Source organism: Scyliorhinus torazame, chromosome 3 (genome assembly GCF_047496885.1).
Source record: "Scyliorhinus torazame isolate Kashiwa2021f chromosome 3, sScyTor2.1, whole genome shotgun sequence".
In the NCBI taxonomy this organism is placed as follows: Eukaryota; Metazoa; Chordata; class Chondrichthyes; order Carcharhiniformes; family Scyliorhinidae; genus Scyliorhinus; species Scyliorhinus torazame.
In genome coordinates this window covers 103453344-103466986 of record NC_092709.1, presented here as the reverse complement: position 1 = coordinate 103466986, position 13643 = coordinate 103453344, and the positions used below count along the sequence as shown (strand labels likewise).

Genomic DNA, 13643 nt, shown 5'->3' with positions numbered 1-13643 from the left:
GGAATCTCGATCATCTTGCTTCGGTGCTATTGCAGGTAGTCATGGATCTTGCCGAGTTGAACTATATAGATCCAACAGGCACTACTGGTACCATGTTGTGTTATGTACTCTGGGATAACACAGGTTGCAACTCGATGCAGCTTTGACCAAAAGATACTCCAGACTTTGAAGTAAGTTCAATGTGATTTATTGAACTATTAGTACAGTTCTCTAGGAGTTCGACTCTCCTGCTAATCTTGCTATAGTAACTCAGTCTAACTAACCAGTCTGCTCTAAGCCACGTGGTGGGTGATGCTTCTGATCTGCCCCTGTCCTACTCTCCAAGTGTCGCCTGTGGAAAGAGACAGAGCATGTATGCCCTGTCCGTATGTATGGGTTATCACTTGAAAACCTATTAATCTGCTTTCCAAGAATCGTTTCAAGTACCACTGTCATGTGGCATGTTTAGATTTCCATTATATGTGAACTCCACTTTGCGCCAACAGTGAATTGTCAGATGTATGGTTTTCCTTGAGACCAAAGTTAACGGTATCTATGAAGCCTAAAGTACCGACTATTGATCAGCTGTCCTTATATATGGTTGCCCCCTTGTGGTAGTGTCACCTATGGGTGTCTTGACTGCCCATTGGTCGTGTCCTATTCTATGTGTTCATTAGCTGTATTTCTGCATGTCATGACGTCTCTGGTGCTCCCTCTAGTGTTTACTTAGTTGTAGTGTATTTACATTAACTCCCCTTGTGTATTTACAGTGATGCATATCACCACACTAACCACTGTGCTACCGTGCTGCCCATATTAAAAGAAAATCCAAATAAAAATCACTGCTTGCCTGAAACAGTTAAATCCATGGAATTTAACTTTGCAAGCAGCGTTTTTGTTTTATGATTAACTTTTAACAAAGGTTGGTGTTATTTCTCCAGTTGAGAGCTTGCGCCTTTAAAGAGCTAGTTATTCAGTTGCATAGCCTCAGGTAACTTGGAGTTCTGTTGCAGAAAAGAAAAACATGATCCACAAGTCATGCAAAGTCACTGTTTACAAGTGGTGCTTAGAGATTTGCTTGATATAAAGTTATTCAAATAAACAGCAGCCGATCTTAAGCTTGGATTGTTTTAATACTGTCAGTCAAAAGAAAACTCTCCAGTCTCAAGATACAAGTGAACTTTATTTTTGATTTCATTACACAAACTGGAATAACCTCATTCCAAATCATCACCAAAAAGCATTTCTGAGTGGGGTTTTGAAATACAGTAACTTGGTCCCTCTGGCAGGTTACTAATGCGCCATTAGGCACCAGTAAGATCCATATTGAGCAAACATTCGCTCAGCAAGGTGGAATGTTTTCAGCAGTCTAGTTTCTGAAAGTTTGTAGCATGACTACAACATCCCAAAAGCAGGATTTCACACACACACAATAAGCAGGACAGAAACCCAAACAGAATTCACAGTTACAAAGAGTTATCAGAATTCAATGTTGAATAACAATGTCAGGATTACAAACATGTTTAACAAAGGCTATAGAAATGAAATTAATGGACATAATTCTCTGAAAATGTACGTATACTAATGTAGAAGAGACAAAACATGTTACACTGGATTGATTTACTGTTTACCTGAACTCTGAGGAAAGATCCCTTTTCCAGCCCAGCAGCATGCCAATGACAAGAATATAGTATCTGATAGACTGTTATAAAGTTAAAAAATCCTAGGTCATAATTTAAATATTGCTCTTTGTTCCCAGTAATATCAGTGCTAAGCTACCATAACATGAATGAAAAAATACAGTAAAGAACCATGCCTTAGAAAGGATTGTACACCCCATGTGCAAACCTTCTCCCCAAAAAGAAACTTTAAAAAAATTTGATCTCTATATATGCAATAAATCACGGGTGTAAATATATTGCTTAGTTCTAACATAATTATGAACATCTGATTAAAATTTCTGTTTTACATTCTTTTAAATCAGTCACTTATTTTTCTTACAGAGATGAAGGTAAAGAAATAGTCATTATATTTCTTATGAATGAGAGGTTTATAAACAATCATGTAAAGATTTGTTCCTCCTAAAAATAGACGTTTTGTATTTCTGAATCAGATTTATATGCTCTGGTGTTCTACTAATGATATGTCAAATTCCTTATATTCTACAAAAATAGCAGTAAGCATTTCAAAATACTCTGCTTTCCTGGAGACTTTTAAGTTACATTCAGATTTGTTGCTTCTTCATATGGATGAATGCCGATATATACAGTGGCAGGATTGAATGACTACTTGATTAAAAACTCTCAATGCATCAACGATGGCTGAATGCTCTTTCAGATGATATTCTCATGATTCCAGCACAAGGCAGTGCATCTCTGTGCCTTCAACACACCATTAGTACCTGGTCTGATACTCGTGATGCCATCGATTAAAATCAATGTAAAACAGTACTATGCTTCCAGACGCCATACCTGTAATGATGACCCTAAATTAAAAGAAGCACAGTTAATTACACAGAATATAATTTACATCAATCATTACTGTGCTAAAATACCCAATGAACAAAGGTGATAGTTTACTGAGATAATCTTTAATATTCAGAGGAATCATTACTATTTACAGGAACTTTCAACCTTGTTAGCTCCCAAGGATTGAAAAGAGCATCATGGGTTTTGTTTGGGCCGGGAAGACCCCGAGAGTGAGGAAGGGATTCTTACAGCGTAGCAGGGATAGGGGGGGGCTGGCACTACCGAGCCTAAGTGAGTACTGTTGGGCCGCTAATATTTCAATGGTGAGTAAGTGGATGGGAGAGGAGGAGGGAGCGGCGTGGAAGAGATTAGAGAGGGCGTCCTGTAGGGGGACTAGCCTGCAGGCTATGGTGACAGCCCCATTGCCGTTCTCACCGAGGAACTACACAAAAAGCCCGGTGGTGGTAGCTACACTGAAGATTTGGGGACAGTGGAGACGGCATAGGGGAAAGACTGGAGCTTTGGGGGGGTCCCCGATAAGAAACAACCATAGGTTTGCCCCGGGGGGAATGGATGGGGGATATGGAATGTGGCAAAGAGCAGGAATAACGCAACTGAAAGATCTATTTGTGGATGGGAAGTTCGCGAGTCTGGGAGCGCTGACCGAGAAATATGGGTTGCCCCAAGGGAACGCATTCAGGTATATGCAACTGAGGGCTTTTGCGAGGCAACAGGTGAGGGATTTTCCGCAGCTCCCGACACAAGAGGTGCAGGACAGAGTGATCTCGAAGACATGGGTGGGGGATGGTAAGGTGTCAGATATATATAGGGAAATGAGGGACGAAGGGGAGACTATGGTAGATGAACTAAAAGGGAAATGGGAAGAAGAGCTGGGGGAGGAGATCGAGGAGGGGCTGTGGGCGGATGCCCTAAGTAGGGTAAACTCGTCGTCCTCGTGTGCCAGGCTAAGCCTGATTCAGTTTAAGGTATTACACAGGGCGCATATGACTGGAGCGCGGCTCAGTAAATTTTTTGGGGTGGAGGATAGGTGTGCGAGGTGCTCGAGAAGCCCAGCGAATCATACCCATATGTTTTGGTCATGCCCGGCACTACGGGGGTTTTGGATGGGGGTGACAAAGGTGCTTTCAAAAGTAGTGGGGGTCCGGGTCGAACCAAGCTGGGGGTTGGCTATATTTGGGGTAGCACAAGAGCCGGGAGTGCAGGAGGCGAGAGAGGCCGATGTTTTGGCCTTTGCGTCCCTAGTAGCCCGGCGCAGGATATTGCTAATGTGGAAGGAAGCCAAGCCCCCGGGGGTGGAGACCTGGATAAATGACATGGCGGGGTTTATAAAGCTAGAGCGGATTAAGTTCGTCCTAAGGGGGTCGGCTCAAGGGTTCACCAGGCGGTGGCAACCGTTCGTCGAATACCTTGCGGATAGATAGATGGAAGGGGAAAAAGAAGGCAGCAGCAGCAGCCCAGGATTTGGGGGGTGGGGGGGGGGGGGGGGGGGGAGGGGTGGGGGGGGGGGGGGGAGGGGTGGGGGGGGTGGGCGGGGGGGGGGTATAACTTGTGACAAGGCAGTTGCCAATTAGGGCTAGTTTTCATTTTTGTTATTTAATATTTATTCATTTTTTGTTTTTTGCTTATATAAAATAGGTCATTGTTATTTGTGCTGTTATAATATTGTGTAAAGGATGCACAATGTACTGTGTTGGTTGACCAAAAATTTTCAATAAAATATTTATTAAAAAAAAAACCTTGTTAGCTCCCTTCCCCAGAGCAAACAAGGTGACAGCTGTGTTTTGGCAACCAATGTACTTCACAGCGCCAGGGTCCCAGGTTCGATTCCCGTCTTGGGTCACTGTCTGTGCAGAGTCTGCACGTTCTCCGTGTCTGTGTGAGTTTCCTCCAGGTGAATTTCATCCGGGTTTCCTCCCACAAGTCCCGAAAGACCTGCTTGTTAGGGAATTGGACATTCTGAATTCTCCCTCAGTGTACCCGAACAGGCGCCGTAGTGTGGCGACTAGGGGATTTTCCCAGTAACTTCATTACAGTGTTAATGTAAGCCTATATGTGACAATAATAAAGATTATAGACTAGATGTCGAGGTAGATATTTTGGTGTGGATTTTGCTTGGTTTTAAAAATAAATGAACCTTTTCAGTATTAGGCATAATCAGTGAATAATAGGTTTGACATCTTCTTGCCTTTCTGCTTTCAAACGAGATAAAATAATGTATTTTATCACTTACATAAACAGTAGTCACTCTATAACAACTAGTAACAACTGAAATTGGTAAAAAGGAAACTCTGGTTTTGACTGACTACATAGTTAGAATTACAGCTCTCGTGATCCTGGGTGGGCATAATAGCAAAAATAGGTGACAGGATGGATGCAACGATTTGGCACTGGTATTTGCCTCTGGGATTTGGATACAAATCCAACCGCAAACTGATGGACTGAAAATGTCCCAGAAGAATCTCTACAGTGCAGGAGGAGGTCATTCGGCTCATCGAGTCTGCATCTATCCTCCGGAAGAGCACCCCAACAGGCTCCCACCATATTCCTGCAACCTCGTAACCCCACCTAACTGGCACATCCCTGGACACAAAGGGGCAATTTATCATGGCCAATCCACCTGACCGGCACATCTTTCGACTGTGGGAGGAAACCGGAGCACCCGGGGGCAACCATGCAGACACGGGGGGGTGGGGGGGGGGGGGGGGATTGCAAACTCCACGCAGTCAACCAAGATTGGAATTGAACCTGGGTCCCTGGCTCTGTGAGGCAGCAGTGCTAACCACTATGCCCATTGCTTGCTGGTTGTAAAATCCCAAGATTAGTCGAGTTGTCTCAAGCCAGTTCCTTGTAGACATGGAGCCTCAGAACAAAACGTTTGCTAATTTGGTAGTAAATTGGCAATCTTACTTAGAGAACACAAGACAGCCAGTTGATGCAGTGGAGGTAATTTTCTAAGGTTAGAACTGAGGCACATTGTTTGCCAGAGCCAGATATGGGACAGTTACTTTGTATTTAATGCCACCACAGCTGCCTTATTTTCTTTTTCTCCCCTGAATCAACAATCCTCATTTTGAAAAGCACAAAAATTCTCACAAACAATAAAGTAAAAATGGTGGGGTTATTAAAAGAGTACATCCTTAACCTAATTATCAGGCGGAACTGGCTGAGGTTTAGTGGGAACAGAGCAGAGGGAAGGATGAGCCATGTTTGATCCAGTTCTGTGTATTTGTACCAACAAAAAATGCACAAATTACTTCACATAATTGCTGCTCCCAGTATATTTCTGGTGATTGACCAAGGTAGTGCAAAAATACAAATTTAGTGCTTAAAAATTGGTATTTTGTACTCAACATGAAAAAGAAAGTTACATGCCTGAAAATAACCTTTAAACAGATTCTACTCAATATACTAATGAAACACACAGGCAACGACAACTTACATTATTAGACAGATCAACACACAGTTTTTAAGGCTGCTTTCAAAAGAATATTCCAAAGCACATTAAACAAAGTCTATGTAAACAACCCAATTCTCATCAAAATGCTTAAACTGTGTTCCTTTTCCCTATATTATACTTTTTAAGTATTGAAAGATGTAAATGAGCAAGTTAGGCTTCTGAGAGAGAAAGAGAGAGAGCAGGAGACAGCAAGTGAGAATTAGAAACAGAAAGAGAATGAGTATGTGTGTGCCTGTGATTTCACAGTCGCCCAGCCACTGCGTGTGTGTGTTTGTTGTGCTAATTCTATATTCTAAAGCAATAAAGATATTTTCTGGAAAAGAACAGTGTTGTGTGTGTCACTACTTTGACATTTTTGTCCAGTATTTGCAGTGCGTAGCAGAGACAATAATATGATAAATTTAACATGTAGCAATTGTCCAGGAAAATTAGTATTTGTTGGTTTTAGCATCGACGATTTGAGACTAACGGTCAAGTTATGTCTGTATCACTCAATAATCTTTTAAAATTAATTCTGGACCTTATATACTGGCAACAAATGAAGTAAATTCTCAAAAGAATTAATGGAAAAGTCAGATGACGTCAGCCACTTCAGACTGTAACTTTCTCGAATTTCGGTTTTGCAGATGGACACTGGTATATGATTTTAGGCTTTCTGTGGTACATATTAACAATATTACCAGTCCTCCTGAGCCATTAACAAAGAACCAATTCAATATTCACCACAGTAGTGATGCAACAAAACTTTAAGACAGAAATGGGAGAAATTTGGGTTGAAATAATGGTGAGGAGATCAGCCCTGAACCTTTATACAAAAGACTCCATTGAATATTTATCATTAAATTCAGAAATCAGGAAATGACTGCTCATCTTGCCCTGCTGTTCCAAAAGGTTGCCCTATAATAGGATCTCACTTAAAATCTCAGCACTGAAATCATGGAATGGCTTGACATTGCAATACTTACTTGATAAATACCCACTAAATTCTGCAGAGAAAGTTAGGGCTTGTCCATTCCAATGTCAGTAATTTCTTAAATAGTATCGGCTTTAATTGCTACCAATCAACCTGACATTGAAAATGTGGAATCTCATTTCTTCAGATTTCACTTATGATTAGAGTATAAAACATTAAATATTTTAACTTTTTTTCTCTGTCTCTTTTATCTCTGCCTCTCTCAATCTAATTTTTCTTTCCCTCTTTATTTTACCTTTGTACATGATTTGACATTGAATTTATTATTGTAACATCTATTTCCTGGTTCCGATTCAGTGTTTCTGAGTCAGCATTCTTCAATCTGATTAGTTAATAAGACACATTGCTTTCACAGGTCCCAGATCCTCTGACGAGGACATCCATGTTGATTGGCTCTCTAATCGCCACAAAAGCCCATGGAAAGCTTATGGGGAAGTTCAAGTGTAATCAATGGCTGGAGCTATTTGTTTGTTGCTGACCCACTAACAAGAAACGGTTAGTTTATCCAGTATTCTTTTTTTAAAAAAAAGTCTCACCTTTGGTCATGAGACATGGCCATGGCCCTAATACCAGCATCACAGCCTGGGTAGGTCATCAGCTGTTTGAGGTCCCAAACCTGCCACACAGCTACAATTCCACTATCTCCACCAGTGATGAGGTACTGCCCGTCACGACTCAGCAGCATAGCCTGGAGAAAAATTGCACATATTACAGCATAGCCCTCAGCTCATATCCACTTAGTCATCTGCTGACTTTGGCTGCATCTCAACAGCTGGTATTTTTAAACAAGGTTGTATATTAACAGTATCACGCGGGTTTTCTCCAAGGCCATAACATTCTCACTTCTTCTAACTGAAAACTGACAGTTTTATTTTTCCTAATATGTCAGTTTGTCATAACTGTAAATCATTAAGCACACTATCCTCATCTTACGTTCTATATTTATTTTAAGAAAATATGTCATTTTGGTTTCTACTGACCAATATATCAAAGGCATGTGCATTACAAACAGTTGAGATCAAAACATTCTTCAGTCAATTGCCAGGTTTCTTGACAAATGGGGTTGCTGCCGGAGTTATTTGTAACCATTTCATGGTACAACAGCAAAGCCACAAATCCTAATGCTGAGTTTACCAGTAGAAATAATTAATTTCCATAACTACATTCATTAGCCAACATAGAAAACGTAAGGATTGTGCTGTTTAATACCAGGTACATAAGCAGTCAATTTGATAATCACTGATTATTTGAAAAGACTGATCATAACTTTCAAAAATCAAGTGCTTCCGCAGCATTTTCTGAAATCACAAATGCAGAATTTCTGAACATCTTTAGGGGTCGCATCTGACATTTTTCCAAACAAAATGGACTGTACATAGATTTTAATAAATCTATAATTGTTAACCTACTTCATCTCATCAGAAATCCATTAGAGGACATGAAATAAGATGTCTGGGGAAAGCAAAGTATAATTACAACAACACTGAACAAACTTGCTGTCATAAATGGCTGTAAATTCTACATTAAGCATTCAAAAACATCTTTTTTAAAATCAAAATATCATCAGCATTTCGAAATGTAGCATTTGATCTGGTGTCAAACACAACATTCTCACTTGATTCCATGTATTACCATATTTTGCTTGTTTGTTCTTTCTTTTAAACGTTTTATTTTCTCAAAAGTAACCTGCTAGATTGTGCCTGACATTTTCATTTTAAATTACAAAATTATCCAAAATTCAAATGGCAGTGTTGTTGGGCTGATAGGTTTTGTTAATGTTCAATTTATTTCTTCCCAAAATACACATTTTTTCTTTGATACCAGAAAGCACCTAGCCTGTTTTTCCATGAGCTTTTTTGAAAATCGAAATTATTTTATCCCTTGAATATTTGGTAAATTTCCCGAAGAATGCTTGAAATAGCAACTCATATCAATACCATTATCAATTCTGATTTCAGAAACAACGATGCTCAGGCTCGGTGGTTTGAAATACTGCTTTTACATCAGAGACAGCACTGCTTACAAAGAACAATACAGCACAGGAACAGGCCCTTCGGCCCTCCAAGCTTGCACCTATCCTGATGCCTTTCTAAACTAAACCTTCTTCAATTCCAAGGTCCGTATCCCTCTATTCCCATCCTATTCATGTATTTGTCAAGGTGTCTCGTAAACGTCACTATAGTACCCGCTTCCACCACCTCCTCTGGCAGCGAGTTCCAGGCACTCACCACCCTCTGCGTAAAAAACCTTGCATCGCACATCTCCTCTAAACTTTGACCCTTGCACCTTAAACCTATGTCCCCAAGAAATTGACTTTTCCATCCTGGGAAAAAGCTTCTGACTATCCATTCTGTCCATGCCCCTCACAATCTTGTCGACTTCTATCGGGTTGCCCCTCAACCTCCGTCGTTTCAGTGAGAACAAACAAAGTTTATCCAACCTCTCCTCATAGCTAATACCCTCCAGACCAGGCAACATTCTGGTAAACCTCTTCTACACTCTCGCTAAAGCCTCCACATCCATCTGGTAGTGTGGTGACCATAACTGTATGCCATATTCCAAGTGCGGCTTCAGGTTCTGTACAGCTGCAGCATGACTTGCCAATTTTTATGCTCAATGCCCCAACCAATGCAGGCAAGCATGCCGCGTGCCTTCTTGACAACCTTATCTACCTTCATTGCCACTTTCAGTGATCTATGGACTTGTACGCCGAGATCTCTCTGCATGTCAATACTCCTAAGGGTACTGCCATTTACTGTATACTTTACACCTGTATTAGAACTTCCAAAATAAAGTATTTCTCATTTGTCCGGATTAAACTCTATCTGCCATTTGTCCAACCAAGTCTCCAACCGATCTATATTCTGCTGAATCCCCTGACAAGAGGATTACAATCAGTTTAGAGGTGAATTCCATATATTTCCAAGATAGTTCTGTACAATTCTAAAAACATCATTTCTTAAAAGGTCCTTATTTATTACACTTCTTAGTTTCACAGGTACGATTATCCTCAACAAGATACACTTCTACGAACCCCATCTCCCTTGGGTCACAAGAATCCTGATGGTGTAGTTTTCCAGAGTTCCTTTAGCTGACCAACCAATAACACCTGGTTTCACTTCTGGGAAACCCCAGAGCTCTTTAGATCTCTGAACTATTCGCAGCTCCATTGATCGGCACCCTATCCATCACCATAAATATTCACTTTCTCCACCACTGGCAGCAGTGTGTACCATGTACAAGATGCACTGCAGTAACTCATTAATGGCCCCTGTTGCACCTTCCAAACCCACAACCTTCACCTCCAAACAGATCAAGGGCAATAAATGCATAGGAATATCACCACTGACAGACTCCTCTACATGTCACATACCATCCTGACATGGAACTATATCGCCGTTACTTCACACTAGGTTAAAATCCTGTTACTCCATCTCTAACATTACTCTGGGTGGATCTACACCATATCGGCTGCACGGGTTCAAAGTGGTGGCTCACCACCATTTTTTCAAGGGTAATAAATGGTAGTCTTGCCAGTAATGCCCACATTCCATGAACAAGTGTAAATTTACACAGCAATTTGAGAAAATCTTGTTGGAGATGGCGAGCATTACATAAGAAGTAACTAATCCCCACAAGTGAAAAATCAGGATAGCTCGATGGCCTCAAATAAGCAAAAAGCAGAGCACTTTACCACAAGGATAGATAGGGTGCTTATGTGGGTGGCACAGTATCACTGTTGCTTCACAGCACCAGGGGCGCTGTTTTGATTCCCACCTTGGGTGACTGTCTGTGCGGAGTCTGCACATTCTCCCCATATCTGCATGGGTTTCCTCCGACAAAGTCCCAAAAGACGTGCTTATTAGGTGAATTAGACAGTCTGAATTCTCCCTCAGTGAATCCGAACAGGCGCGGAGTGTGGCGACTAGGGGATTTTCACAATGACTTAATTGCAGTGTTAATGTAAGCCTACTTGTGACACTAATAAAAGATTACTATACACCACAGGAATTCTTGCAAGCAGGGTGCCAAGTGGAGAGATCTATCATGCAGATCTAGTGGCACTTGCGAACACTAAAACGCAGTAGAAATTTGAGTTAACACTTCTCGGATGCAAATAAGAATCGTTTTATTTGTCTCTATCGATTACAATTAAGAATCATTTAAATCTTATTCTCTAATAGGTCCGGCATGCAAAATGACTCAGACAGAAGAAATTTCGTAGACAATTCAACTTTCAAATAATACAGAAATGATTTTCTTGCTTACGGCAAAACAGTTTGCATTTACTTCAAGAGTCAGAGTTGGAAAGTGAAAGTATGAAAGATAGAGAGACAGCGAGTAAGTTAGATCAAAGTATAGATGATTCATGAATAAAATAATGGCCGTATGAACTAAGTTATACCAAATCATATCAGACTTTAGCCATCTAGCTATACCCTGATGTAATCCTAATTGGTTTGGGTTAACATCAAATAAGTTTGATTCGATGTTTTAGCTCTGTCATTTAATATGCAACATTAACTTAAATGTATTCTTGTATGAGCTATGGAATGCGATTCGGCTTCCTTATCGCATACAGCTTGAACCAGTTCCTTGCTGACTTGCTTGTTAGGACAATGGTCTCTATGCTGTTGCCATGGAGCTTGCCTTGTCCTTGGAATACTTTATCTTGTTAGCTGTCGTTTTTAATCTATAATGCTGTGTTTTGTTGAAGCTGTGTTTTGAAATGCTGAATGTGTGTTTTGAAATGACCTGAGGTTATGAATGAGTTTTTAAAATGGTCAATAGACCAGGGGATTAATGCTAAATAGCTATCTTTTAACTATCACTTTTACCTATTAGATGTATTAGAAAACAGCGGGCTTCTACACCAAGACACCATAGGAATTCCTGAATGCAGGGACCCTAGACGTCATGGGAATTAAAGTAAGCAGAGCTCCAAGAAAGCATAAGAATACCTGAAACACAGGGAAATGTTACTAATTTTTTTCACCTGTTGGAGACAGCACCCTCTTTCCGCTAACTCAAGAATAAAGGACTGAACAGACCAGGAAGGCTGTGTTACTAGAAAATTCTTGTTTTTAAAGTTAAAAAACAGACACCATTGGCACAATTGCAATGTTACCCTTCTTTATTGGCTGTTTAGCTTTTGATAGCTCACAGGAAGAGATTTAAAGCTATACAGGAATGTTTTGCTTAAAGATCAATCAGGACCTGCGAGTGCTGTGAAGTGAGAATTAAAGGAAATAAATTATATTTAAAAAGAAAGAACCAGGAATAAAGCAATCAAAGGACTGATTTGATCAATGATTTTTTACATTTAAACTACTAATGGTATGTGGTTAGTGACTGGAAACCAATGTCCAGTGTCGAACCACAGGGATCTGTGCTGGACCCCCTATTATTCATCATTTATATAAGTGACTTAAATTACTATTTTGGGGGTAGGATGAGTATGTTTGTGGATGACACAAAGATAGGCTGGGTGGTTAACAGTGAGGCGGAGAGTCTTGGGTTACAGGAAGATATAGACAGGATGCTCAACTGGGCAGAAAAGTGGCAGATTGAATTTAATCTTGAAAAGTGAGAGGTTCTGCACTGTAAATTCTATGTTACACTTTGGAAGGAGCAATTTGACAAAGAAATATTCAATGAATGGCACCACACTGGGTAGTCCTGAGGAACAAACCCTTGGTATGTTTGTAAATAGATCTCGGAAGGCAGAAGGGCAGGTTAAAGGGTGGTGAAAAAGGCATATGGTACACTTGCCTTTATCAATCGTGGCACAGATGACAAAAGCAAGGAAGTCATGTTGGAGTTATATAGAACATTGGTGAGGCCACAGCTGGAGTACTATGTGCAGTTCTGGTCGTCACATTATAGGAAGGATGTGATTGCACTGGAGCGGGTGCAGAGGCGTTTCACCGGGATGTTGCCTGGGATGGAACATTTAAGTTATGAAGAGATGTTGGATAAGCTTGGGTTGTTTTTTTTGGAGCAGAGAAGACGGAGGGTGACCTGATTGAGGTGTACAAGATTATGAGGGGCATGGACAGGGTGGAGAGGGAACAGCTGTTCCCCTTAATTAAAGGGTCGGTTCCGAAGGGACACAAGTTCAAGGTGAGGGGTGGGAGGTTCAGGGGGGATTTGAGGAAAAATCTTTTTACCCAGAGGGTGGTGATGGTCTGGAACGCACTGCCTGGGAGGGTGGTAGAGGTGGGTTGCCTCACATCCTTTAAAAAGTACCTGGATGAGTACTTGACACATCTTAACATTCAAGGCTATGGGCCACGTTCTGGCAAATGGGATTAGGATTGGTAGGTCAGGTGCCTTTCATGCGACGGTGCAGACTCAATGGGCCAAAGGGCCTTTTCTGCACTGCATTTTTCTGTGATTCTGTGTGCAGTTGGTGCCGAAAAGAATAAAATTGAGTATTGTTATTTTAGGTCAGAACGCAGTTCAAAACAGGTGAGAGTCGTGGATTGAACAGCGCAATTTTCCCAGGCAGGAAGGAAGTGCAGTTGTAATTTTTCTTTGCCATGTAAGATGAAAGTAAATTTGAATTCTGTCTTATGCTTGAAAATTGAAAAGTATTGCGGTTGTCAGCATTCTGGCAGGTATTCCCTTGCATGACATCTGAAAGGCACCTCAAAGAATTTCTTGTATACAGTCCAATACCCAAAAGAGTTCTGCATTGCCCCGTAAGATCTTTTTATTTCAAATACCACCAAAAATGTAATTC

General features: G+C 40.9%; 1 protein-coding gene across 2 annotated transcripts in view; it reads right to left on the bottom strand.

The window, feature by feature from the left end:
* Nucleotides 1-1143: 1143 nt before the first annotated feature.
* The window catches only part of LOC140408621 (lipopolysaccharide-responsive and beige-like anchor protein), a 1704725-nt gene continuing 1692225 nt past the window's right edge, over nt 1144-13643 (bottom strand). For both annotated transcript variants that reach the window (XM_072496077.1, XM_072496078.1), the window contains exons 55-56: nt 7435-7586; nt 1144-2464 (exon numbers count right to left, since the gene is read on the bottom strand). In XM_072496077.1, the coding sequence (XP_072352178.1) occupies nt 2374-2464; nt 7435-7586 (243 nt within the window). In that variant the 3' untranslated portion in view covers nt 1144-2373. The remainder of the gene's footprint in view (nt 2465-7434; nt 7587-13643) is intronic.